General features: G+C 42.0%; 1 protein-coding gene and 1 non-coding gene across 5 annotated transcripts; both read left to right on the top strand.

Annotated features, from left to right (window-relative positions):
• The first annotated feature begins 1,342 nt into the window (after positions 1-1,342).
• TP53INP1 (tumor protein p53 inducible nuclear protein 1) lies at positions 1,343-19,137 on the top strand. Of its 4 annotated transcripts, none has more exons than XM_036031266.1 (4): positions 1,343-1,540; positions 8,674-8,930; positions 9,415-9,769; positions 12,498-12,659. In XM_036031266.1, the coding sequence occupies exons 2-4, from the start codon at positions 8,819-8,821 to the stop codon at positions 12,637-12,639; spliced, it is 609 nt and encodes a 202-aa protein (XP_035887159.1). In that variant the 5' UTR covers positions 1,343-1,540; positions 8,674-8,818; the 3' UTR covers positions 12,640-12,659. The 4 variants fall into 4 exon arrangements, with proteins under 4 accessions (XP_035887159.1, XP_028389473.1, XP_035887157.1 ...); XM_028533672.2 differs by lacking the exon at positions 12,498-12,659 and adding an exon at positions 14,358-19,137 and having other exon boundaries at positions 1,347-1,540; XM_036031264.1 differs by lacking the exon at positions 12,498-12,659 and adding an exon at positions 14,358-14,769 and having other exon boundaries at positions 1,347-1,529.
• On the top strand, positions 5,724-5,854 carry LOC114514944. The gene has a single exon (XR_003686161.1). It is a non-coding gene; the product is annotated as a U8 small nucleolar RNA (small nucleolar RNA).
• Positions 19,138-19,410: the final 273 nt, after the last annotated feature.

The following is a 19,410-nucleotide window of genomic DNA, read 5'->3' as shown; positions in this document are numbered from 1 at the left end:
CCAGTCCACAGGTCACAGGTTTGGTCTACCTCCTGAGAAAACCTCAAATGGCCACCATATTTTGGTTATTATTCCTGGGTGTCAGATAATCCTCTGCACTTTGATTTACATCCATCAAAACCAGTATTGTTGGAAATGGACTGACCACAGGATTCTTCTGAGCATCAGAATGTGAGTCTTCCAGACACTGTAACGTATGCTATCAATACCTGCAGAAGGTTGCTATAAACTCCACCCCAGGTCAGAGAATTGCACCTCTCCCCAAACAGGATCCACGTGAGAGCAGATCTGCATCAACTGATTCCCTGTTTTTTTCCAAGCACAGCTAATCCACATACAGAGCTTTGGTTTGGAAAGCATTTTCAAACCCAGTGTCTCATATTCTCACTATAAATAATCGGGTGAGCAGGTGGGTCCTGTGCCCACGGTTTGCACTTATAATAGTAGAATAGAGGTCATAACCTCCTTGGGACACTGCAGAGCTTCGATGCAGAGCCTGGGGAAGAAGTAGCTCTCCTAACTCTTCTTCCTCCAGGGTTTTTCCAGGGTTCTTGTCGCCTGCTGGAGCACAAGGCTCTTCAGCTCCTGTCCTCTTGGCTTTTGTGCCTGGACTGATGGCCTCTTCTGCCTTGCCCTTCCATAGGTTGAATCCTGAGCCTGTGGGCAAGTGCAGCCAGCCTGACACAGCACGGTGGGGCCCGGGTCCCTACCTTTAAAAGGAGGTTGGGTAACCCTGCATTCCCCATATCTGGAGCCCAGACTTTCCATCCAAGAAGGCCAGGAAGTGGGCCTGCCGGATAGTTCTATGTCTGTGGTTTTACCCTACATTGGCCTGAATGGGCCTCTTGGGGGTCTTTAGGCTCTATAACTCTCAATGTCCACAATTTTCTTCTCGCAGTAAAAAAACAGGAAAAAAAAAAGTTAAAAAGTGTTTTGAGTCCCTTTGTGCCACAAACTCTTGGCCAAAGGAATAACAGGGGTCTGGGATCTCCCTTTCACCCTTCGCGTTCTTTCTCACACTCATGCAGGACCCCGTTTCTGTGCCCCCAGCCCCTCCTCTGCTGTCCCCCAGGCGCCCCAGTGCCAGCCCCGCCAACCCACGACTCTCCCTCCCTTCCGCTCGCCCCTGCAGTCTCCTCCCGCGCCCGGCGCCCGGCTTTTGTTGCCCGGGCTTGTTTCTAACTTGAGAGTGTCGCCCGGCACGGCGCCAGGTCACGTGCGTTAGTGACAACCTCTCGCAGGGTGGCCCCAGGGCCCCGGCGCCCCCGATTGGTGGACCCAGTGCTGGCGCGGCCCCGGGGCGGGGCCCGAGGCGGGCGGAGCGGCCGATCAGCTGTTCCGAGCGGCGCACAACAACAAAAGGAGCGAGAGGGGCCGGCGGCGGCCAGCGGCGCAGCAACAGGAGGGCCGGCCCGGCCCCGCGCCCGCTGTCCCGCTACCCGCAGCTACCTCAGCAGCCCCGCGCCGCGTCGCGCCCGCCCGTGCCCGCGGAGCGAGGCGCTGTTGCTTCGCCGCCGTCCGCGCTGCAGGTCAGGCCCACGTAAGTGCGGGCGGGGCGGGGGCCGCGTCCGCTCGTCCCGGCCGCCCCGGCAGCCCCGGTGGCGCAGCCCGGAGCCGCGCGCCGTGCCCTCGGGCCAGCCCGCGAGGTCCCCGGCCTCCGGCTTCCTCCCGGCGCCGCCGCGGGCCGCCCACCCCTTCCGCGGGACTCGCAGCCCCGGGTGCGGGCAGAGGCGGCCTCGGGGACCTGGGCCGGGCCGAGCCCCGTTGCGGGGCGGCCGTTGGGTGTTCGGTTTCTGCCTCCTCCCCCGAGCGTACCCGTTTTCTCGGCCGCGGCGGGACCTCCTCCTCCTCCTCACTCCCCTGCGCTCCTGCACCCCGCAGTCGAGCTGGGACTGCGCGCCCGGGGGCTCCTGGCCTCCGCCCTGCGACTCATCCCTCCCGGGCCTCGCCCCGCGCCCCCTCCGCCAGACACCTGGCCCTGGGTCACGCTCCGTGGCACCGTGGGCCCTCCGCTCCCGGAACCCGGCGACCGCAGCCTACGCGCTGGATCTTACACATCACTCTTTGAGGTCGCACCTGTAGAGCACTCACTTGACTTGCCCATAATTGAAAAATCCTTATCATTTTACGAGTAATCCACGCTGAAAGCTCACGCCATGTAGTATAATGCGTGCTTTACCGTATTATTTTGTGAATAGGAAACCCGAAGTCCAGAGAAATTGAGTCATTTAGACAAGGCCACGCAGCCAATTAAAAGGACAGGATGTTTTCTCTTTTAAAGACGGAGATGAATTTTAAGTGACTGTTCCTGTTCTAATCGTATTTCCCAATTATGTCTGCTTATTCTCCTTTATGTTAATTCCGAATCAAGCAGTTAAGGAAGAGCGCCTTTCTATCCGTAACTTCCAAGGATTTGGGCATACATTGCTGAAAGTAAACGTTTTCTAAATACAAAGTAGTTTTAGGAAAGGGGGGAGGGGAGTCACCCGTGGGAGTCATTGCACAGAAGTTATGAGGTGCTCCAAGATCCTGACATCACCTGCCTGGTAATTGAAATACATTTTTCACTGCACATGTGAAAAGCACTTGGAAAGCTTTTGGTTTTAAGTCTCAGACACTGTTAATTCTGAACTGGCAGCATAATTTTCAAAGGCCCCTGCCTGGAACCAGGGTCTTACAAATTTCTATGACCAAGGTCTCTTGTATTTTTTTTTTCATCTTTTGTTCTTTTCTGTGAGTGCTCTCTTATGTTTCTCTTGGGAATGGCCCTACTCTCAAAATTCAAGGTTAACAGGCTATGAATTACCACTTATCTCTGTCTTTGTCCACCTTCATGCAGCCTCAGGGCTGATACCCTTGAGTCCCTGGGAGAGTAACTCTCTTGCAGCTAGTTGAATAAAGGTCAAAGTGGAACAGGCAAAGACTACTTTCTTGCTTGGTTTTTCTGCAGTTTAAAATAGATTTTAAATTACTCAAATCAGCATGTTTTTTTTTTTTCCTAAACAAGTGAGGGGGGCAGGATATAAAAAGATAATTTTGAGGCTGCTTTTCAATGATGATGTGGTTTGTTGAGCCACCTGGTATTTCGAAACTGTCAAGAAGCCACAAGTGTACAAGAAGTTAGATCATCAAAGTTGTGGGGTTTTTATTTTTTAATGTTGTTTTTGGAGCCGCCTACTGGCAGCCAACACCAACTGAAACAGCGCTGTTCTCTGAAGTTCACAGAGCCACAGTTGAGGCTGGAGGGAGCCTGAGAGATCATGTGCAGGGAAAAGCAATGTACTTAGAACCAGACGGACTGAGGCTGTAATGCCAGCTCCACCCCTGAGCAGCTCTGTCACTTTTGAGCAAGTTACTTAATATCTGAGCCTCAGTTTCCTTATTAGTATAATGGGACAAATAAGTACCTCAGGTCCCTGTCTCATAAAATAAGCATTCAGTAAATTGTAGCTCTAATTATTATGTAAACATTTTGCAGATAAAGACACTCAGACCCAAAGATGCTAAATTACTTGCTCACAGTCAATCAACAATTGCTTTGGAATGAACTTGTGGTGTTAATATTTACCTGCTATGTGCCAGGTGCTATTAAGTGATACACACTTAGTATTCATGTTGGCACTGCCATCCCCATTTTAAGGGTAAGAAAACTGAGGCACCAAGAAGTTCCTAAATATCTTAAGTTCAAACAAGATGCAAGTAGCAGAGCCAAGATTTCAAGCACAGCTGGCTGTTTCCAGAGCCGTACTCTCTCTAGGTTGGTGCTGTCTCAAAAATGAGAAGCTGACAAGCTCTTCCAGACCAGCAACTCCTTTTCTAAGTTCTCGAACTATGTAGAATGCTCTTCCCTGTAAGTATCAACTCAGCCACCTTTCTCTGCTCACAGAGCATTTCTACTCATGTAATATAATATGCAAAACATTGATGATGAAATGTTAAGTAACAAAGCAGGGTACAGAATTGTGTGTTCACCAGACTGCAACCAATGATTAAAAAGGCTGCATTGTAGAAAAAGCTAGAGGAAAATGTACAATAGACTAACAATGGCTGCAACAAGACATGGAATAATACCTATTTTCTAAACTTTTTATAATGTGACTTCATTTTATAATGAAAAAGACATTTTTAAAGGGAGGTACTTTGAGCCAGGATTACAGGGACAAAGCTGCCTTCTTGAAATGCTGGGGTGCAGACAGACTGTTGGTTTCTTTTCTCCATTGGGGTGAGACTGCTCTGCTGAGGTTTAAGGCTGAAAGCTTGCAGATGCCCCAAACAAAAGCAGCATTACCACACCTAGGCTTCTTTGCCTCTACCTCTATATTAAATTCTAGCTGTGTCTGTAAATTTGTCCTCTTAGGAATTTTCATTTTAGTTTTATCATTGCCCTCCAGTTGTGAATATCAAAAAGTCAGTGACATTCGGGGAGGAGTGACGTCTATTCTGCCTTGCCCTTTAGCTCCACATAGAACCAGCCCGGTGGAGAACTTCTGTTCCTCGGCAGGAGCCAAGGTCAAGAGTAGCAGTGGCTGGTTTGGGACAGTCTCTGGGTCATTGGCAGGATAGGCAAGACTCCATTCTGTATCCTTCCCACTGAGCTTCAACAGGTGTGTTACAGTGTCACCAACTGGTGACACTTCCCACTGAGGTTCAACAGGTCACCAACAGTGACTTGGAAAGATGATGATGAGCTCTTCTCTTGATTGACTGGGCTCCTGAACACCACACCCAAGGCTGGTTGCCCTTGCAGGAGGCATGGGACATCTGGAGACAGCTTCTGACTACAGGAAACCAGAAAATTGACTTGTGCTGCCACGTGGAAAGCCCCACTGGAGACACCTTTCCTGTGACGTAGTTGTGCCTGTGCCAGGATAAGCTGGCTCTCCTCACGTGGGTTTGGAGCTATAGCCAGAGGGGGCCGTCTGCAGCTGGAAACCCACAGCTGCCCAGCCACAGTGGTCCCAGCAATGTTCTCTGCCTTGTAGCTGCCACTGATCTGACCTGGACTCCACGTGGCATCACAGTTGGGGAACAAGATGCTTATTTAGGAGGAGCAAGGGTCTCCCTGTGGGGTGTGTTCTCTCCCTCCCCTAGCCCCCCACTGCCAGCTTCCTATCTGGTGCACAACCCGCATCCAACCCAGTGCTCTAGAGAACTGGGATTAGTCTCTCAACTGGCTCAGCGGACACAGAAATGTACTTGGGGCCAATATCTGCCTCCACAATTTAAGAAAAATGAGGGAAAGGTTTTGAAAATATTTTCTTTCCCTCCTAGTTTATATATTCAAAATCTTTATATCAAACCCTATGAGAGTTCTTCTTTTGGAATATGTGTCATACCACAGTAGGTTAAGCACACAGCCCACCTCTCTTCTAACTTCTCTTGCGTGGAACTTAGAGCTGAATTTGAATTCTTACATTAGAGCTCCAGCCTTCATGATTTGGCCATGTTGCAGGAAGACTGGTTATGCAAGTGACACATCCTGTTTACCCACCTTCAATATTTAATGGCTGAGGGTGATGGATTGTGACCACAAAAGTATTCAAATGTCATTGATATGAAGAAACATTGATAGTACTACACAGTTGTAGTAGCATGCCAAACAACTGTCTTAATCCAATTTGCACATAAAGAATTGAACCAGGAACCTAATCAGCTACAGATTCTAACTACATTTACAGCTGAAGATGGCTGTTTTGAAAGTGAAATGTCAAAAGTCTGAAGTTAGATCAGATCAGATAATCCTTCCCTATTCCTCCTTTTGGAGGGCAGATTGGAATATGATGATGGAGTTCACGTGACTTGCGATTAGCACTTCTGCATAACCAGCACTTGCAACACCCAGATTGTTCCTGATTCTTTTTTAAAAGTCCGAAGTCATGGGTTAAAGCCTTATGCTCATCAGAAAAAGAGGTGTTGTTTAGTGAGGCACTTTTCATCCTCCCTGGAAGGTCTTATCCACTATTACAGTTTCTGTTACCTGCTTTGTGTTGACAACTCCCAAGTCTGTGCCCTGAGCTGAGACCGTGCCCTTGAACTCCACAGCCCTATATTCAGGCCACCTACTAGACATGTCCAGGTGCATGACTTGCAGATTACCCAAATTCAGCCTCTCTAAACTGCCCAAACTGCACCTCCTGCAGTACTCCTGTTCCATTACATAGTCTCACCGTCCTCCCAGTTAGCCAAGCCAGAAGCCTGTGTCATCCTTGACTGGTCCCTCCCTGTAACTTGCCCTCACAAGTTAAGCCTGCCCTCACAACTGTCCATTTGAGTCTGGAGCAGTACCGCAGGTGCGGCATTCCCAATTTCAAGTTTCCACAGTGTTCCTTCTGCCCCAACCACTCAAGATTAAAATCATTTATGTTCCCTGACCTTCACCTGCATTGGCCTGAGGGACACCCAGTAGTTCTTCCAGAGCACATAGCACACAGGTTGTTAACCTGCCACGGGAGGGCTTTATTTACTGCCTTTTTCCCTGCACTTAGCACTATACCTGATGCATAATAAGTGCTCGATAAATATTTGTAGAATAATAGTTGACACTGACTGAGAACTTTGTGCCAAATTCCTTGCCAAGTAGGTTGCCTGCCTTATCTCATTTTACAAGTATAGGGTCAGGGAGATTGTCTAGGAGGTGGTGATTGGCAAAATCTGGAGAGACACCAGGAAGGTTGGCTTGAACTAGGGTGAGAGTGGTAGAGGGAAGTAGGTGGATTCGAGCCACACCTGCAGCTAGAGTCAGGACTTGCTGATAGTTTGGAGGAGGGGTGGAGTAGGAAGGAGGGAGCATGGTAGGGCTTAGAAGAAGCCAAGGGTAACTGCTAGGTTTGGGGCCTGAATAACTGCTGGGTGCCGCTGCTGCTCCATACTGAAAAGGGATAAAGGACAGTATGCAAGTTTGGGGGGGGGGGGGGATTAAGTTCTCTTTGATATGGGTTAGGCTTGATATGCCCATCAGATAACCAGGAAGACATGAATATATAAATCTGGAACTCTGGAATAAGGTCAAACAAGGTTGGTTCCTCATTTTGAACTCCCCAGAACTCCATGAGGTGAAACTACTGCCAGCTGAAATAGTGTCACTCCGTAACTCACGGAAGACAGAGGCAGCAGGGCCAGCACTGAACCCAGGCACCCTGACCACTACTTCCCACTGCACAGTGAATGGCTGGTCCTGGTTCTAGTTGCTGTCCTTAGTTTTCTATAGTGCACATTTTCCCATGCCAGCTGTAGGAATTGTTTTGAAGGTCAAAGTATGCTGTCCTTACAGAGTTTAAAAGTAATCAGGTATGCTTGTGGTCTCATACAAGAGATGCAGAGCACAAGAGAAAATGAGTCAGCGAAGGATAAATGCCTGGCATGGGGTGGTCACTGGGTACTATTGCCAGGTTCATTTGGCAGCTTCTGGCTGTTGACTATTACATAGAACAACTGTTAATATCTAGTTTTTGCTCCTCTACTTACAAAAAGGCAATACTGTAGTCTGAAATTATTTAAATTTATAAATTTTATTCAAATTTATCCCTTGTAAAAGTACAGATGTGAAAGAGAACCAACTCCTTCCTCCTTTTCTTTTGCAATTCTCCAATAATGTTGTTATTCACAATGCTGTATCTTTTAAAAATGTGAATTCTAGAATGAATTATAATTTTATTTGAAAGAAATAGTTCCTTCCCTCTCTGTTGTGGCTCTGTGGATTGAGCACTGGCCTGCCAAGCAAAAAGTTGTTGGTTCAATTCCCAGTTAGGAACATGCCTGGGTTGTAGGCTAGGTCCTCAGTTGGAGGCGTGCAGGAGGCAACCAGTCGATGTTTCTCTCCCTCTCTTCCTCCCTCCCTCCCCTCTCTCTGTAATTTTTTTTTTTTTTTAAGAAAGTTCCTAGTTCATATGGCTTGTCATACTTTGGTGTTAATAGTTGAACCGCTGAATTTCTATTTTTGATTTGATGCTACACTAAGTGCTGAGGCAAGTAAAGTGGATGGTATGGTCCCTGCCCTTTAAGGACCTCTTCTGTACCGGAGTGGGTCTGAGCGAGAGGGGCCCTAGGTACTCTCCAGGCCAGGGGTTCGTCTGAACTGAGTTGTGAAAGTAAATTCTGCGATCAGTGACCCCACATTCAGATTTTTGCATTTTATTTTTCAATTACAGTTGACACTCAATATTATAATATACATTCAGGTATACAGTATAGTGGTTAGACAGTCATACTTTACAAAGTGGTCCTCCAGATATTTCAAGTATCCACCTGGTACCACATAGCTATTACAGTATCATTGACTGTATTCCCGATGCTGTACTTTGTATCCCCTTGGCTGTTTTGTAGCTGCCAATTTGTACCTCTTAAGCCCTTCACCTTTGTTAGCCAGTCCTCTAGTCCCCCTCCCCTGTGGCAACCATCAGTCTGTTCTCTACGTCTGTGCCAGGACCTTCCTTTTTGTTTCACATTTTAAGATCTGTGCAAGTTGTGTTTCAGTAGTCATTCATGCTTTGTAAGTACCAGATATTGCAGTTCTTACATCTGGCTCCTGCAGAAAAGGAAGAGCTGTGACAGAAGGCTAAGGCCTGTGCTTTCTTCTAAGGGTGTGCGTGTATGTGTGTGCACTTTCAAAACCACACACACATTATGTAGGGACATGCTGGTTTGAAATAACCTTATTTTTCTGTTTTATTTTAGGGATAATGACTGTTCTTCTCGCCCAAGTTGAATAAGCACCGTGTGCACTTTACTGTCCTGTCAGTGCCGTCAGGCTGACTAAAGACAGGGGTTCTGAATCTCAGCTATAAAAACGTCCAGCCAAAGTCTCAATCTTGCCTTAAAAATGTTCCAGAGATTGAATAAAATGTTTGTAGGTGAAAGCAACACTTCTTCTAACCAAGAACCAGAATTTAGTGAAAAAGAAGATGATGAATGGATCCTTGTCGATTTCATAGGTAAGGTGTCCTCCACCATTAATCATCACAGCAAAAGTGCAAACACTCGCATCTCAGTTTTTGCATAAGTAAATCAGTAACTTTAGAGGTTTTTCAGCCTTAAAAATAAACAAACAAGAATTTCTATTAAAAGAATTGCAGGAAACATCCTGTGCCAGGTGATCAGCTCATGAAATTGACTGACGTCAGACCTGCCAGTTTTGCAACTCTTACGATCAAATCAGGGCACTTCAGTAGAAAACCTTCAGGCTAGACAAGCAGTAACATATGGCTTGTTATACCTTTACTCAGTAGAACAGAAACAGTCTGAAAACCTTCTCACAAAGCCAGAATAATCCATCCCATACAGTGATACATCACACATGTACACCCAGTGCTCAGAAATTATTTTGTACTCATTATGGGTGAATATAAATGGGTTTTTTTCTGACCTAAATGAAGGACTGTGGGCATAGCTAATAGCAGTGTCTCTCTCATCTTTAAGACACTTGCACTGGTTTGTCAGCAGAAGACGAGGAAGAAGACATCAATGAAGACTCACCTACCAAGCATCCTTCAGTCTTCTCCTGTTTATCTGCATCTCTTGAGTGCTTGGCTGATACGAGTGATTCCTGCTTCCTTCAGTTTGAATCCTGTCCAATGGAGGAGAGCTGGTTTATCACTCCTCCCCCATGTTTCACTGCGGGTGGATTAACCACTATCAAGGTGGAAACCAGTCCTATGGAAAACCTTCTCATCGAACATCCCAGCATGTCTGTCTATGCCGTGCATAACTCCTGCCCTGGTCTCAGTGAGACCAGCTGTGGGACTGATGAACTTCATAATCCAGGTAGTCCAAGGTATGTCATAAGTATTTGACTCTCTTCACAGACATTCTGTTTAGCACATGGTTTATTTATTTCTCCTACCATTCAAAGTAAGTTTTTAGAAGATGCAAAAGTAATTTTGTTAGAGATTTATGAAGGTATACACATAGTACACAAAGCAGTTGATGGTATTAAAAAAACTTGTTCATTTTAGATTTTCAAAAAGCTCCATATCCTCTTAACCTATTTTTTATTGTCTTCAAAGCCTATGTTAACAAGTAACATTGCACCACATTTATTCTCTCTGCATATGTGTATATGTGTGTATATATCCATACATGGGTGTTATCATTTTGCAGGACCTTTTAAAAGGTAGTTTACATGCTGAGTGATTTTCAGCAATAAACACTTAAGGGAAGAGGATGATTTTGTGGGAAAAAAATGACATTCAAGTATAAGATACTGTGAAAAGAAAAATTATAATATGCTCTAGTTATATAATGGAGAGCTAATCCATTTATAATATGCTGCTAATGAATGGAAAGAAAAGACTGGCATTTCTGTTAAGTATCTTAGAATATAACTCTGCTTTTGTAAGACTGGATTATTTGAGGGTATCAAATTCAACAAGAACATTATGTCTTAAAACATAACTCTTACTTTCTTCCAAGTAGTCCTAGCCAAGTCACGTCAAATGGGCTCTTAACCTTGAAAACCTGAGAAATCTTAACATGAAGTAAAATGGCAACTTTACCAAAACATTTTGCTCAGAGAGTTATTTTCTGCCTCACAGAGGAAAGATTTCATACCCAAACAGCGACATGGGGAGTCCCCAGTGGTCTGAAAGGCTGTTTCAGTGCCAGGCTGGTGGAGGGCCTGGACAGGTTCAAGGAGAGGCCTGGCCAGTGAAGTTTGGTATGTTCCAGCTTAGAAACATTGTGTGGCCCTTGTCTAGGGAACATACTCAGGATTGTGCCCTCCCACTAGAATAAAGCCCATGGCAGCATTGATTGTCTCAAAGTCTGACTAGGCCATGATGTGCACAAGTGGAAGGTTCCCTGTGGTGTTGCAGTGTCGTAGGGCACTGGCACTACCATAATTCTCTTCGTGCCTGTCCAGGGTACAGGTGACTGATTCCTTGGCACAGTTCAGGTATTCCTGTAGTTAGTGCTGTCGTCCAAAGGGCCTCTCTGTTGATTGTCCAGGCTCTGACTCTACAAATTAGACCATTGTATATATCTTCCATTTCCTGTTTGCCAAGTATAAACAAAGCCCAGGCAGCCTGTTAATTTAACTTTACCAGAGTTTACTGCACTGTCAGGTCTCACCATTGTAGCTTATCTTGAATGAAGGTAGACATATGCTTGTATCAAATTGAAAAACAGTTTGCTTAAATAGTTACCTAGGCCTTCTACTAGGTAAGATCTTTGATGGGAAATGTTACTTTAACTGGCACTTTATTCAGCCCTGTAAGCTTATCAAGAGGTCAGTGAGGCATTCCAACTAAAATTTACAGTACAAGTTTTTGGAGGTAATATTGATTTAATTGCTTTATATTTGATTCAGATTAATTTCTTCAGTTCTTAAAAATACTTCCTGAATTTTTTTTTATTGTTCAAGTACAGTTGCTTCCATTTCCCCTCCACCACTGTCCCCGACCCCACCCACTCCCACCTCCCGCCATTATCTTTCTCCCCTTTGGCTTCGTCCATGGGTCCTTTATACAAATTCCTTGACAACCCTTCCCCTTCTTCCCCCTCCTCCCCTCTGGCTACTGTCAGTTTGTTCTTTATTTCAATGTCTCTGGTTATATTTTGCTTGTTTTGTTGACTAGGTTCCACTTACATATGAGATTATATGGTATTTGTATTTCATGCCTGGCTTATTTTCATAGTATAGTACTCTCCAGTTCCATCCATGCTGTCGTGAAGGGTAGGAGCTCCTTCTTTCTTTCTGCTGCATAGAATTCCATTGTGTAAATGTACCATAGTTTTTTTGATCCACTCATTTACTGATGGGCACTTAGGTTGCTTCCAGCACTTGGCTATTATAAATTGTGCTGCTATGAACCTTGGGGTACATAGGTTCTTTTGGATTAGTGTTTTAGGATTCTTAGAGTATGATCCCAGCAGTGGAATTGCTGGGTCAAAAGGCAGATCCATTTTCAGTTTTCTGAGGAAATTTCATACTGTTTTCTACAGTGGCTGCACCAGTCTGCATTCCCACCAACAGTGCACTAGGGTTCCCTTTTCTCCACTTCTCCAGCATTTGTTGTTTGTTGATTTCTTTATGATGGCCATTCTGGCCATTGTGAAGGGGCATCTCGGTAAATTCTTCCTGTTTCTGATCTCACCTGTGAGGAATTTCATTCAAGAATTTAGCATGATTAATAGTCACTTTAAACTTACTGGCATTTGTATATATATTTTTCAGTATTTAAAGTGTGTATGTGTGTATATATATATATAGTATATATATATATATATTCAGCTTTGTAATAACAGAGAAACGGTGCATATGCATTGCAGGAAATTAGAAAATGCAAATATGCAGAAATTTAAAATGACATTTTTATTACCCAGTGGGGAATACTACTGAGACCCTAGGATATATCCTTCCAGATTGTTTTCCTGTATGTACCCACACATGCATGTGCGCGCACACACATACACACACTATTTTTAACCTAAATGGGATCAAGTTGCATATACTATTTTATAATCCACTTCTTAGGCAATGATCTCCACCCTTCTTTTTTTAGTAAAATTTCACTTCACCTACACAAACCATGTTCCAATTTCCTCATTGGAGCCCAGAATATTTCACCTGGTTTGTACACAGCAGTGTCCAGTTCAGGCCCTTGTCCTACATCTGGTTCTATGTTTGCAGTTTTGGAGCAGTGAAATGTCATTTCTTAATATCTTGTTTGTTTTTGTATCTTATGTTTTGATATGACAGTAGGGAAGTTGCGTAAGTACATTTCCATATATAACATCAAAAGAACACATTTAATGTTATATAAATTCTTTCTGAACATAAGAAAGTACTGCAAATTATTATAATAACCAAAATCTTATTTACTATCCTTATTTTTGGACTTGAAATTCTTATAAGTAAGGCCCACTAAATCAAGGTAGAAATTAGATGTTACCAAAATTAGGGGAATGGCTATGTAGTAAATAAATATCTGTATTTTTTGAGCAGGAAATAAATCATGTCTTTCAAAAGTTAGATCATTTCCATCCTATCCTTGGAGGTAACACAGGACACATGAAAGTAAGGTGCTTTATAATTAGAGGCGAACTTCAGAGTGTGTGTTTTATTGTGTTTCAACCTTTATAAACACCATAATCTTAAATTAAATAATATATGTGTAATTTAATGACCCATAGTAAACCAGTTAAATTAAAGTTGACCTCCTAACAGTAAAATTAAATGGCATTTTAAATCTTACTAGTGATTTAATAGTTCACCACTTAACATCTGTAGGGCCAGGGAAAGCTGCTTTTGAGACTCGCTGGCACAGAGTAAGTATATTCCCTCTGACACTGCGTTATCAGTCTGAGCAGGAAGTTAAGGACTCAAGGTGCCCACCTTTGAAAAACTAGGCTTTATTTTAACTTCTGTTAGTTTCTTAATGCAACCTGCTTTGATTCTACTATTTTTTAAAAAGCAATATATTAAAAAAGAACAGTGTTTTCCTCTAGTGATTATAGACAGAATACATAACTGCCCTTCCTGTATAATGTAACCCTTAAAAATCTTAAAATCCCTCATCTCTTGTGTTACTGTAGTTTAGATATATCCTACTTGATTAGCTTTTACTGTAGAAAACAGTACATCATATGGGTTGTCCCCAAGGGTCTTCATGACATTGCTGTGCACGTACCATTCCAAAATGTGCCCTGTCGTGATATAAATAATAAGCAGTTAGCTTCTTACTAGAAAGGTGTTAAGTGAGTAGATTTTCCTTATGTAAAGTTTTATTAAATACAGTTGTAAACCTTGTTTCCTGGGACATTTCACTTACAGACAGCAAATGTCTGTGAAGGTGCTGTGGCCACAGTGCATCACTCCTCACCTTGCTTCATAACTGCGGTCCTTTGGAGTAAGGCCTGTGTTAGAATCCTGGTTGAGTCCGTTAATAATTGTGACCTAAGCACATCTTTGAGCCTTAGGTTTCTGATCAGTAAAACTTGGGAATTAAAATATTTTCCTATTAAGATCATGGCAGGAATTAAAATACATAATATTTGCAAAATAGTTGGCAAATGCAGATACTCAGTAAATGTCAGTTTCCCTCTTAGAAAAGCACATACGTGTTTGCTTTGTAATTGAAATTTACTCGAAGTGTGAAGCATTTTTTTTATTTTTTCAAAAATGGTCTACTTAATTAACCACCTGTTGATTATTATATGGCATGTTTCTGTTAAAAGTTGGCTGCTTCCTTCTACCATTGTCAGTCAGAATGGTCACAAAATACAAACTTGTCTGTCAGCCATGAGACACTAAGCTCTCATTCAGCCATAAGTTAGTATGGCAGATTGAATTGCTAAGTAACTTCGCAATTTTCATTAGTAACATACTCTATTTAACACACACCCATTTTCTTCTGTTTCAGAGTGGAAGCTCAGAATGAAGTGGGGCAGCACATTCACTGCTACGTTGCAGCTGTTGCTGCTCACACGGCTTTTCTGGAACAACCTAAGAGCTTTCGCCCTTCCCAGTGGATAAAAGAACACAGTGAAAGACAGTCTCTTAACAGAAATAGCCTTCGTCGCCAAAATCTTACCAGGGATTGCCACTCTCGGCAAGTCAAGCACAGTAGCTGGGCTGTCCATCAGCCCTGCCCACGGCAGTACAATTACTAAGAATTTCACGTTTGGTTGGTTTGTTTCTCTTGGTTTGTACATGTGTGTGGATGTGTGTGCTTGGATGGTGAAGATGCTGTCTCTCTACAGCCAGTTGATGACCAATCACGTAATTTTATCAGTGTGTTTAGACACTATCTTGAAAACCAGATTTACGTGCTGAATATCACATAATGCCTTGCTCTTAACAGTTACTTTTTTGTAAATTTTTTCAGAGTATTTTTGGAAACATATCAATACAGTTATGGTGTTTGGTGTTTGGGGATGTCTTTAAATCTATTAAAGTGTACATAAGTTAGTATTTTAAAGACATTTCTTCTCAAGTATGAGAATAGGCATCTTTCAGCTTCACTTTATTTTGTATTACTTAATCAATCTTTTGAGTAAGCAAAAATTTATTCTCAGGGTCAACCACACACTTTATTGACCAGTACTTGATAATCTTTTCTGTATATAACAAATACATTTTTACACACTAATATGAGCATTAACAGGTTAAGTTGCCATGGTTATAATGGAATTATGGCTGAATTCTCTTTTGAAAGAAAACTTGATATATTTTTGTGTGCATGGGTTCCCCCCACCCCAGATTAGCCATGGAGTTCATTTTGGAATTCAGGTACATTAAGTGTTAGTGAACAGTACATTCACTGATCCCAACATGACTGTGTGACGTGGTACAGACATTATAGGCATCGTGGGACAAAAGCACTTGTCTCACATGCAGAGGGATTCAGTTAGACCTGTGAAATTGTATTTGGGAAAATGTATGTCCATAACTAACCTATTAGTCCACTATTTAAGTTGTTTGAATTCTTTCCTGCCAGCTCTGCTCACGCACCACCTCACATCATCTGTAAATTCAGAAGTACTTGTCCAGGCACTTGAGTGACTTCGTATTTATATCTGCCCCAGGGAAAAGCAATAGGCTTTGTATTTCTGATACCGTGATCAATCCTCTGCAGTGGAGCCTGTCCTGCCAAGTGGCAAGCAAGCAAATTCCTGGCGATTGCCTTTCATGGCGTCTAAATGAAGAGGGACGGGTTGGCTTCCTTGAGTTTTTATTTTTTAAGTTACGCTTCAGGCAGAATCTTTAACCACTTTGGCCTCTGTCTCCTCCAGCAATGAGGGAGCAGCAGTAGTTACCTCACTCACAGCTGTTGTGAGGACCGTGTCCTGATTCGAAGCGGGGCTCTCCAGAACTGTACCTGTGTGGTTCCAAGGGCCTCTCTGCTGAATCCAGTGAGGCCTGGGGCAATTTTTCTGCCACAGCTGTTCTTCAGGGTGTTGGTGCTAATGAGGTCAGGGTGCAGGGTTCGATGCCCACAGAGGCCAGGTCACTCGACACAGAGAAGATCTACTCCTTACCTCTAGTCAGTCACTTTATTTTTTAGCAGTTGTGATGGGTTTTGCTGAGCCATCCACACTCTGAAATCTTCTGAAATTAAATTAAGCACATTTATAATCCAAAGCACATTCTGCTTACAGAGCAGTAGTATCACCTTCATAATCAACTAGCTTACTTTTTCCATCTTCTTTGCCACCCTCATTAAATAAGTACATGTCTCTACAATGTTTCAAGGGAAAACGCAGCATGTAGTTACATAAAGTATTATTATATTTCTCAGTAACTCTGTAGCAGCTTGATGCGGGCAAGCATGGGATACTTTTTTAAGTGAAGAGCTGTGCTCTTCTGACTAGACTGGGATGTTTAGAGTCAGAAACAGTCAAATAGTATAGTTACATGGTGGTATTAGGTGATTCTTCTACTGGTGTTGATGAAGTGCCAGGAGTGTCTCTTTAGAACAAGAGTCTAGATCCCCCTTCTCTCCGTATTCCCCTTCCATTTCAGCCACCCCTTTATTTATTTGTTTTCTATTAGGGGCCAAGTCTGTAAAGTTTTGTCAAACTGAGCTAGAAGTTTGTTACTATTTGTGTTTACTTGGGTTGGGAGATAAGGTCGAGTTTTCATGAAGGTGTGTATGTTTTACATCATGTTTGTTATAGGGCCATATATTGGTAACTTGAAAATAGACCAGCTAAATGTTTTCTTGATGTAAGCCTCTGAATACATTGCATGCAAGTTGTTAGTACCTCACGAGCTACAGAAGTTCAGCCAGGAGAATTTGTTTAGCAGCATGGACAGATTTCTATATAAAACTACAATGATCTTTTTTTACGGTTTTTTTTCTTTTTCAGATTTCCTGATACTTTAAATACATTTACATCTCCATTAGTTACTGCCTTTTTGTTTTCCTTATCTAGGCCTAGTTTTTTATGCCTTGTTCCTGGAAGACAAATTATTTCAGTCTTTGGGATGTTTTTTCAGGGTAAGGGCTACCACACCATCTGTGATATTATATTGTGGTTTCTGAAATTGGCACATGTAAGAATTGGAGAAAGTAGTTACATAATTCAGTTCAAGTTCTTGGTCACTAGATGTTTGTTAGGCATCTACTATGTGCAAGACAGAAGACCACTAATAACACAGAATGATATTAGCATGTTAAGTATTCTTTGAAACATGGCCAAAATACAATTTATTATAAATTATTATTTTTGCTGTTGTAAATAGTAGTGGTTTACAATGTGCTGTGTAGTGCATATTCCTTAAAAATTCAAGCCATGAGAAATAAGACCCCTTTGAAGTCAGTGCTCTGTTTTTAAACTGATAATCCAGAATGTTACTTGGAAGAAGTCTGGAATGTGTGGTGCACAGAAGCAGGTCTCATGAATAAGTTTCTTAGTTTTTATAATGCACCATGTTCCTCAAAGTTTGTGTTTTTGTTAATAAAACATTATGTAATGTATATTCTATGTTTATTCTTCTTCCTCAAGTAATTGAATTGTGTACTGCACTGTAAGATGAAGATTAACCATCCATTATTTATCTTTTGTGGCAATGCATTTTCATGCTTGGCTGGGTGGGGAATTGTTTACAGAACGTGCAAAGTGATTGGATTTTTGACTTCCTATTCTAGGGAGCTTTTTTGTACATTAATTTTTTGTTCATTTTTCCAGTTCCCAGGCAAACTGTTGCTTTTTACATGTCTTCTCTGTTGTATCAGTACCTTGATCCTAGTAAAACAGTTTACCTAAAACTTAAGCGGGCCGTTCAGCATTGCCCATTGGTTTTACTTCTCAAATCTCTGCAGCACACTGGTGGGTAATCTTTACGTCTTCATTGAATCTGTGTTTGCTGTTTCTCTTCTTCCTCAAGGAAACATAGTCTTTATGTCTTCTTAAGAGAAAAGAGCAAAGAATATCTTTCTTATCCTCATTTTCTTTGAGTTAGAAACAAAAAAATGAAGGACTCTAACTAGAAGACAGACATATATGTTTAATTATATAGATTAATGGAGAAAGTTTAAGAGTTTCCAAGTATTAGTTTTTGTTTTTAGAATCAGTTTAGAGACTGCTCCTTGTATTGGAGATACTAGCATATGTTACCTTAAAATTATAAGGCCCATACACAGATTAAATTCTCTTAAAAGTAGGGCTACTGTCATGGATGGTTTTGCTACCATCACTTATGTTGATACATTATAAATGGCATCCTTATCTACTTCTTTTAATGCTTAAAATTTTACGTAAAATGCTTTAGTTAGAAAACCAACTTAATGCAATGGTGTCAGCCTTGCCATGTAGCAGTTTCACTTGAAATTTGACACCAGTGTCGGTGGTTTGGGTGGAGAAAGGTTCTGGAAGGAATACAGGTAAAGATACCTTTTTCTATTTGCAACAGTATCCTATATGTGCAAGAAGTTACTATTCAAAGGAAGGCAGCTTAAGTGGATCATGTTTTGTATGTCGTTGAGAATTTCCTTTACACCACTTCTTAAAACTTGTATAATTGTTAAATGCCCAGTTTTGCTCTGTATTTGCCCTAGGTGTTAGTATTTGTTTTCTAGCTGGACTTCTGGAAACCAAACCAGTACTTGGGGAGGATAAATGTGTATGTTTCCTGGCTTGGTGTGTGTGAGTGGTTTTGCTTGCTTTTTGGTTGCATTTTCCTCCAGAGGTTTGGAACTTTAATCAATAATTGTGTGTGTTATTCAAAGAAAAAAAGTGGCTTTGTTTTTTTCTCAAGTAAAATTGTGAATTGTACATTTGCTTTTCAGGGGCAGGGCATCGGTTGTAGAGACTGAAGAGTATTGTAGATTGTACTATGTGCCTTCCTGATGTGTTTCTGGACACAAACTTTTTTTTTTAACAACTTGAAAACTACAAAGGGACATTTGGTTAGGTTCTATACTGTACATCAATCTATGCATAAATGGCAGCTTGTTTTTCTTGAGCCACTATCTAAATTTTTTCTGTTTTTATAGAAATTTTTATACTGATTAGTTCATAGCTGGTCAGTTTTATACACAGACTAAACAATACAGCACTTTGCCAAAAATAAGTGTAGCATTGCTTAAAAATTGTGTATTAACACCAGTTCTTTGTAATTGGGTTCAGTGGTGCGTTTAGCACCATCTGGAGTTACGGTTTTTAATCTGTCAGTAAATAAAATGTCCTTCAACTTCACATTTGTCAGCTCCTTTTATTTTTTTTTTCTTTATGGTCATTAGTCTTAAAACTAGGTATATCTTAAAATATTTGCTGTTTAGTTTTACTTGTCCAAAAGATGTGTTTAATATATACTTTAAATACGTTTTTAAAAAAAAACTTGTATAAAATAAGTGTATTATATCACAATAGCCACTTAAGTGAGGATGAATTTGAGGGTAACTCCAAGCCAGTACTTTTTCCTTCCAACTAATCTGTGTTAAAAATATATATATATATATATATAATTTA

Source organism: Phyllostomus discolor, chromosome 7 (genome assembly GCF_004126475.2).
Source record: "Phyllostomus discolor isolate MPI-MPIP mPhyDis1 chromosome 7, mPhyDis1.pri.v3, whole genome shotgun sequence".
In the NCBI taxonomy this organism is placed as follows: Eukaryota; Metazoa; Chordata; class Mammalia; order Chiroptera; family Phyllostomidae; genus Phyllostomus; species Phyllostomus discolor.
Note: the sequence above shows the minus strand (reverse complement) of the source record. Positions and strands in the feature narration are given on the sequence as shown.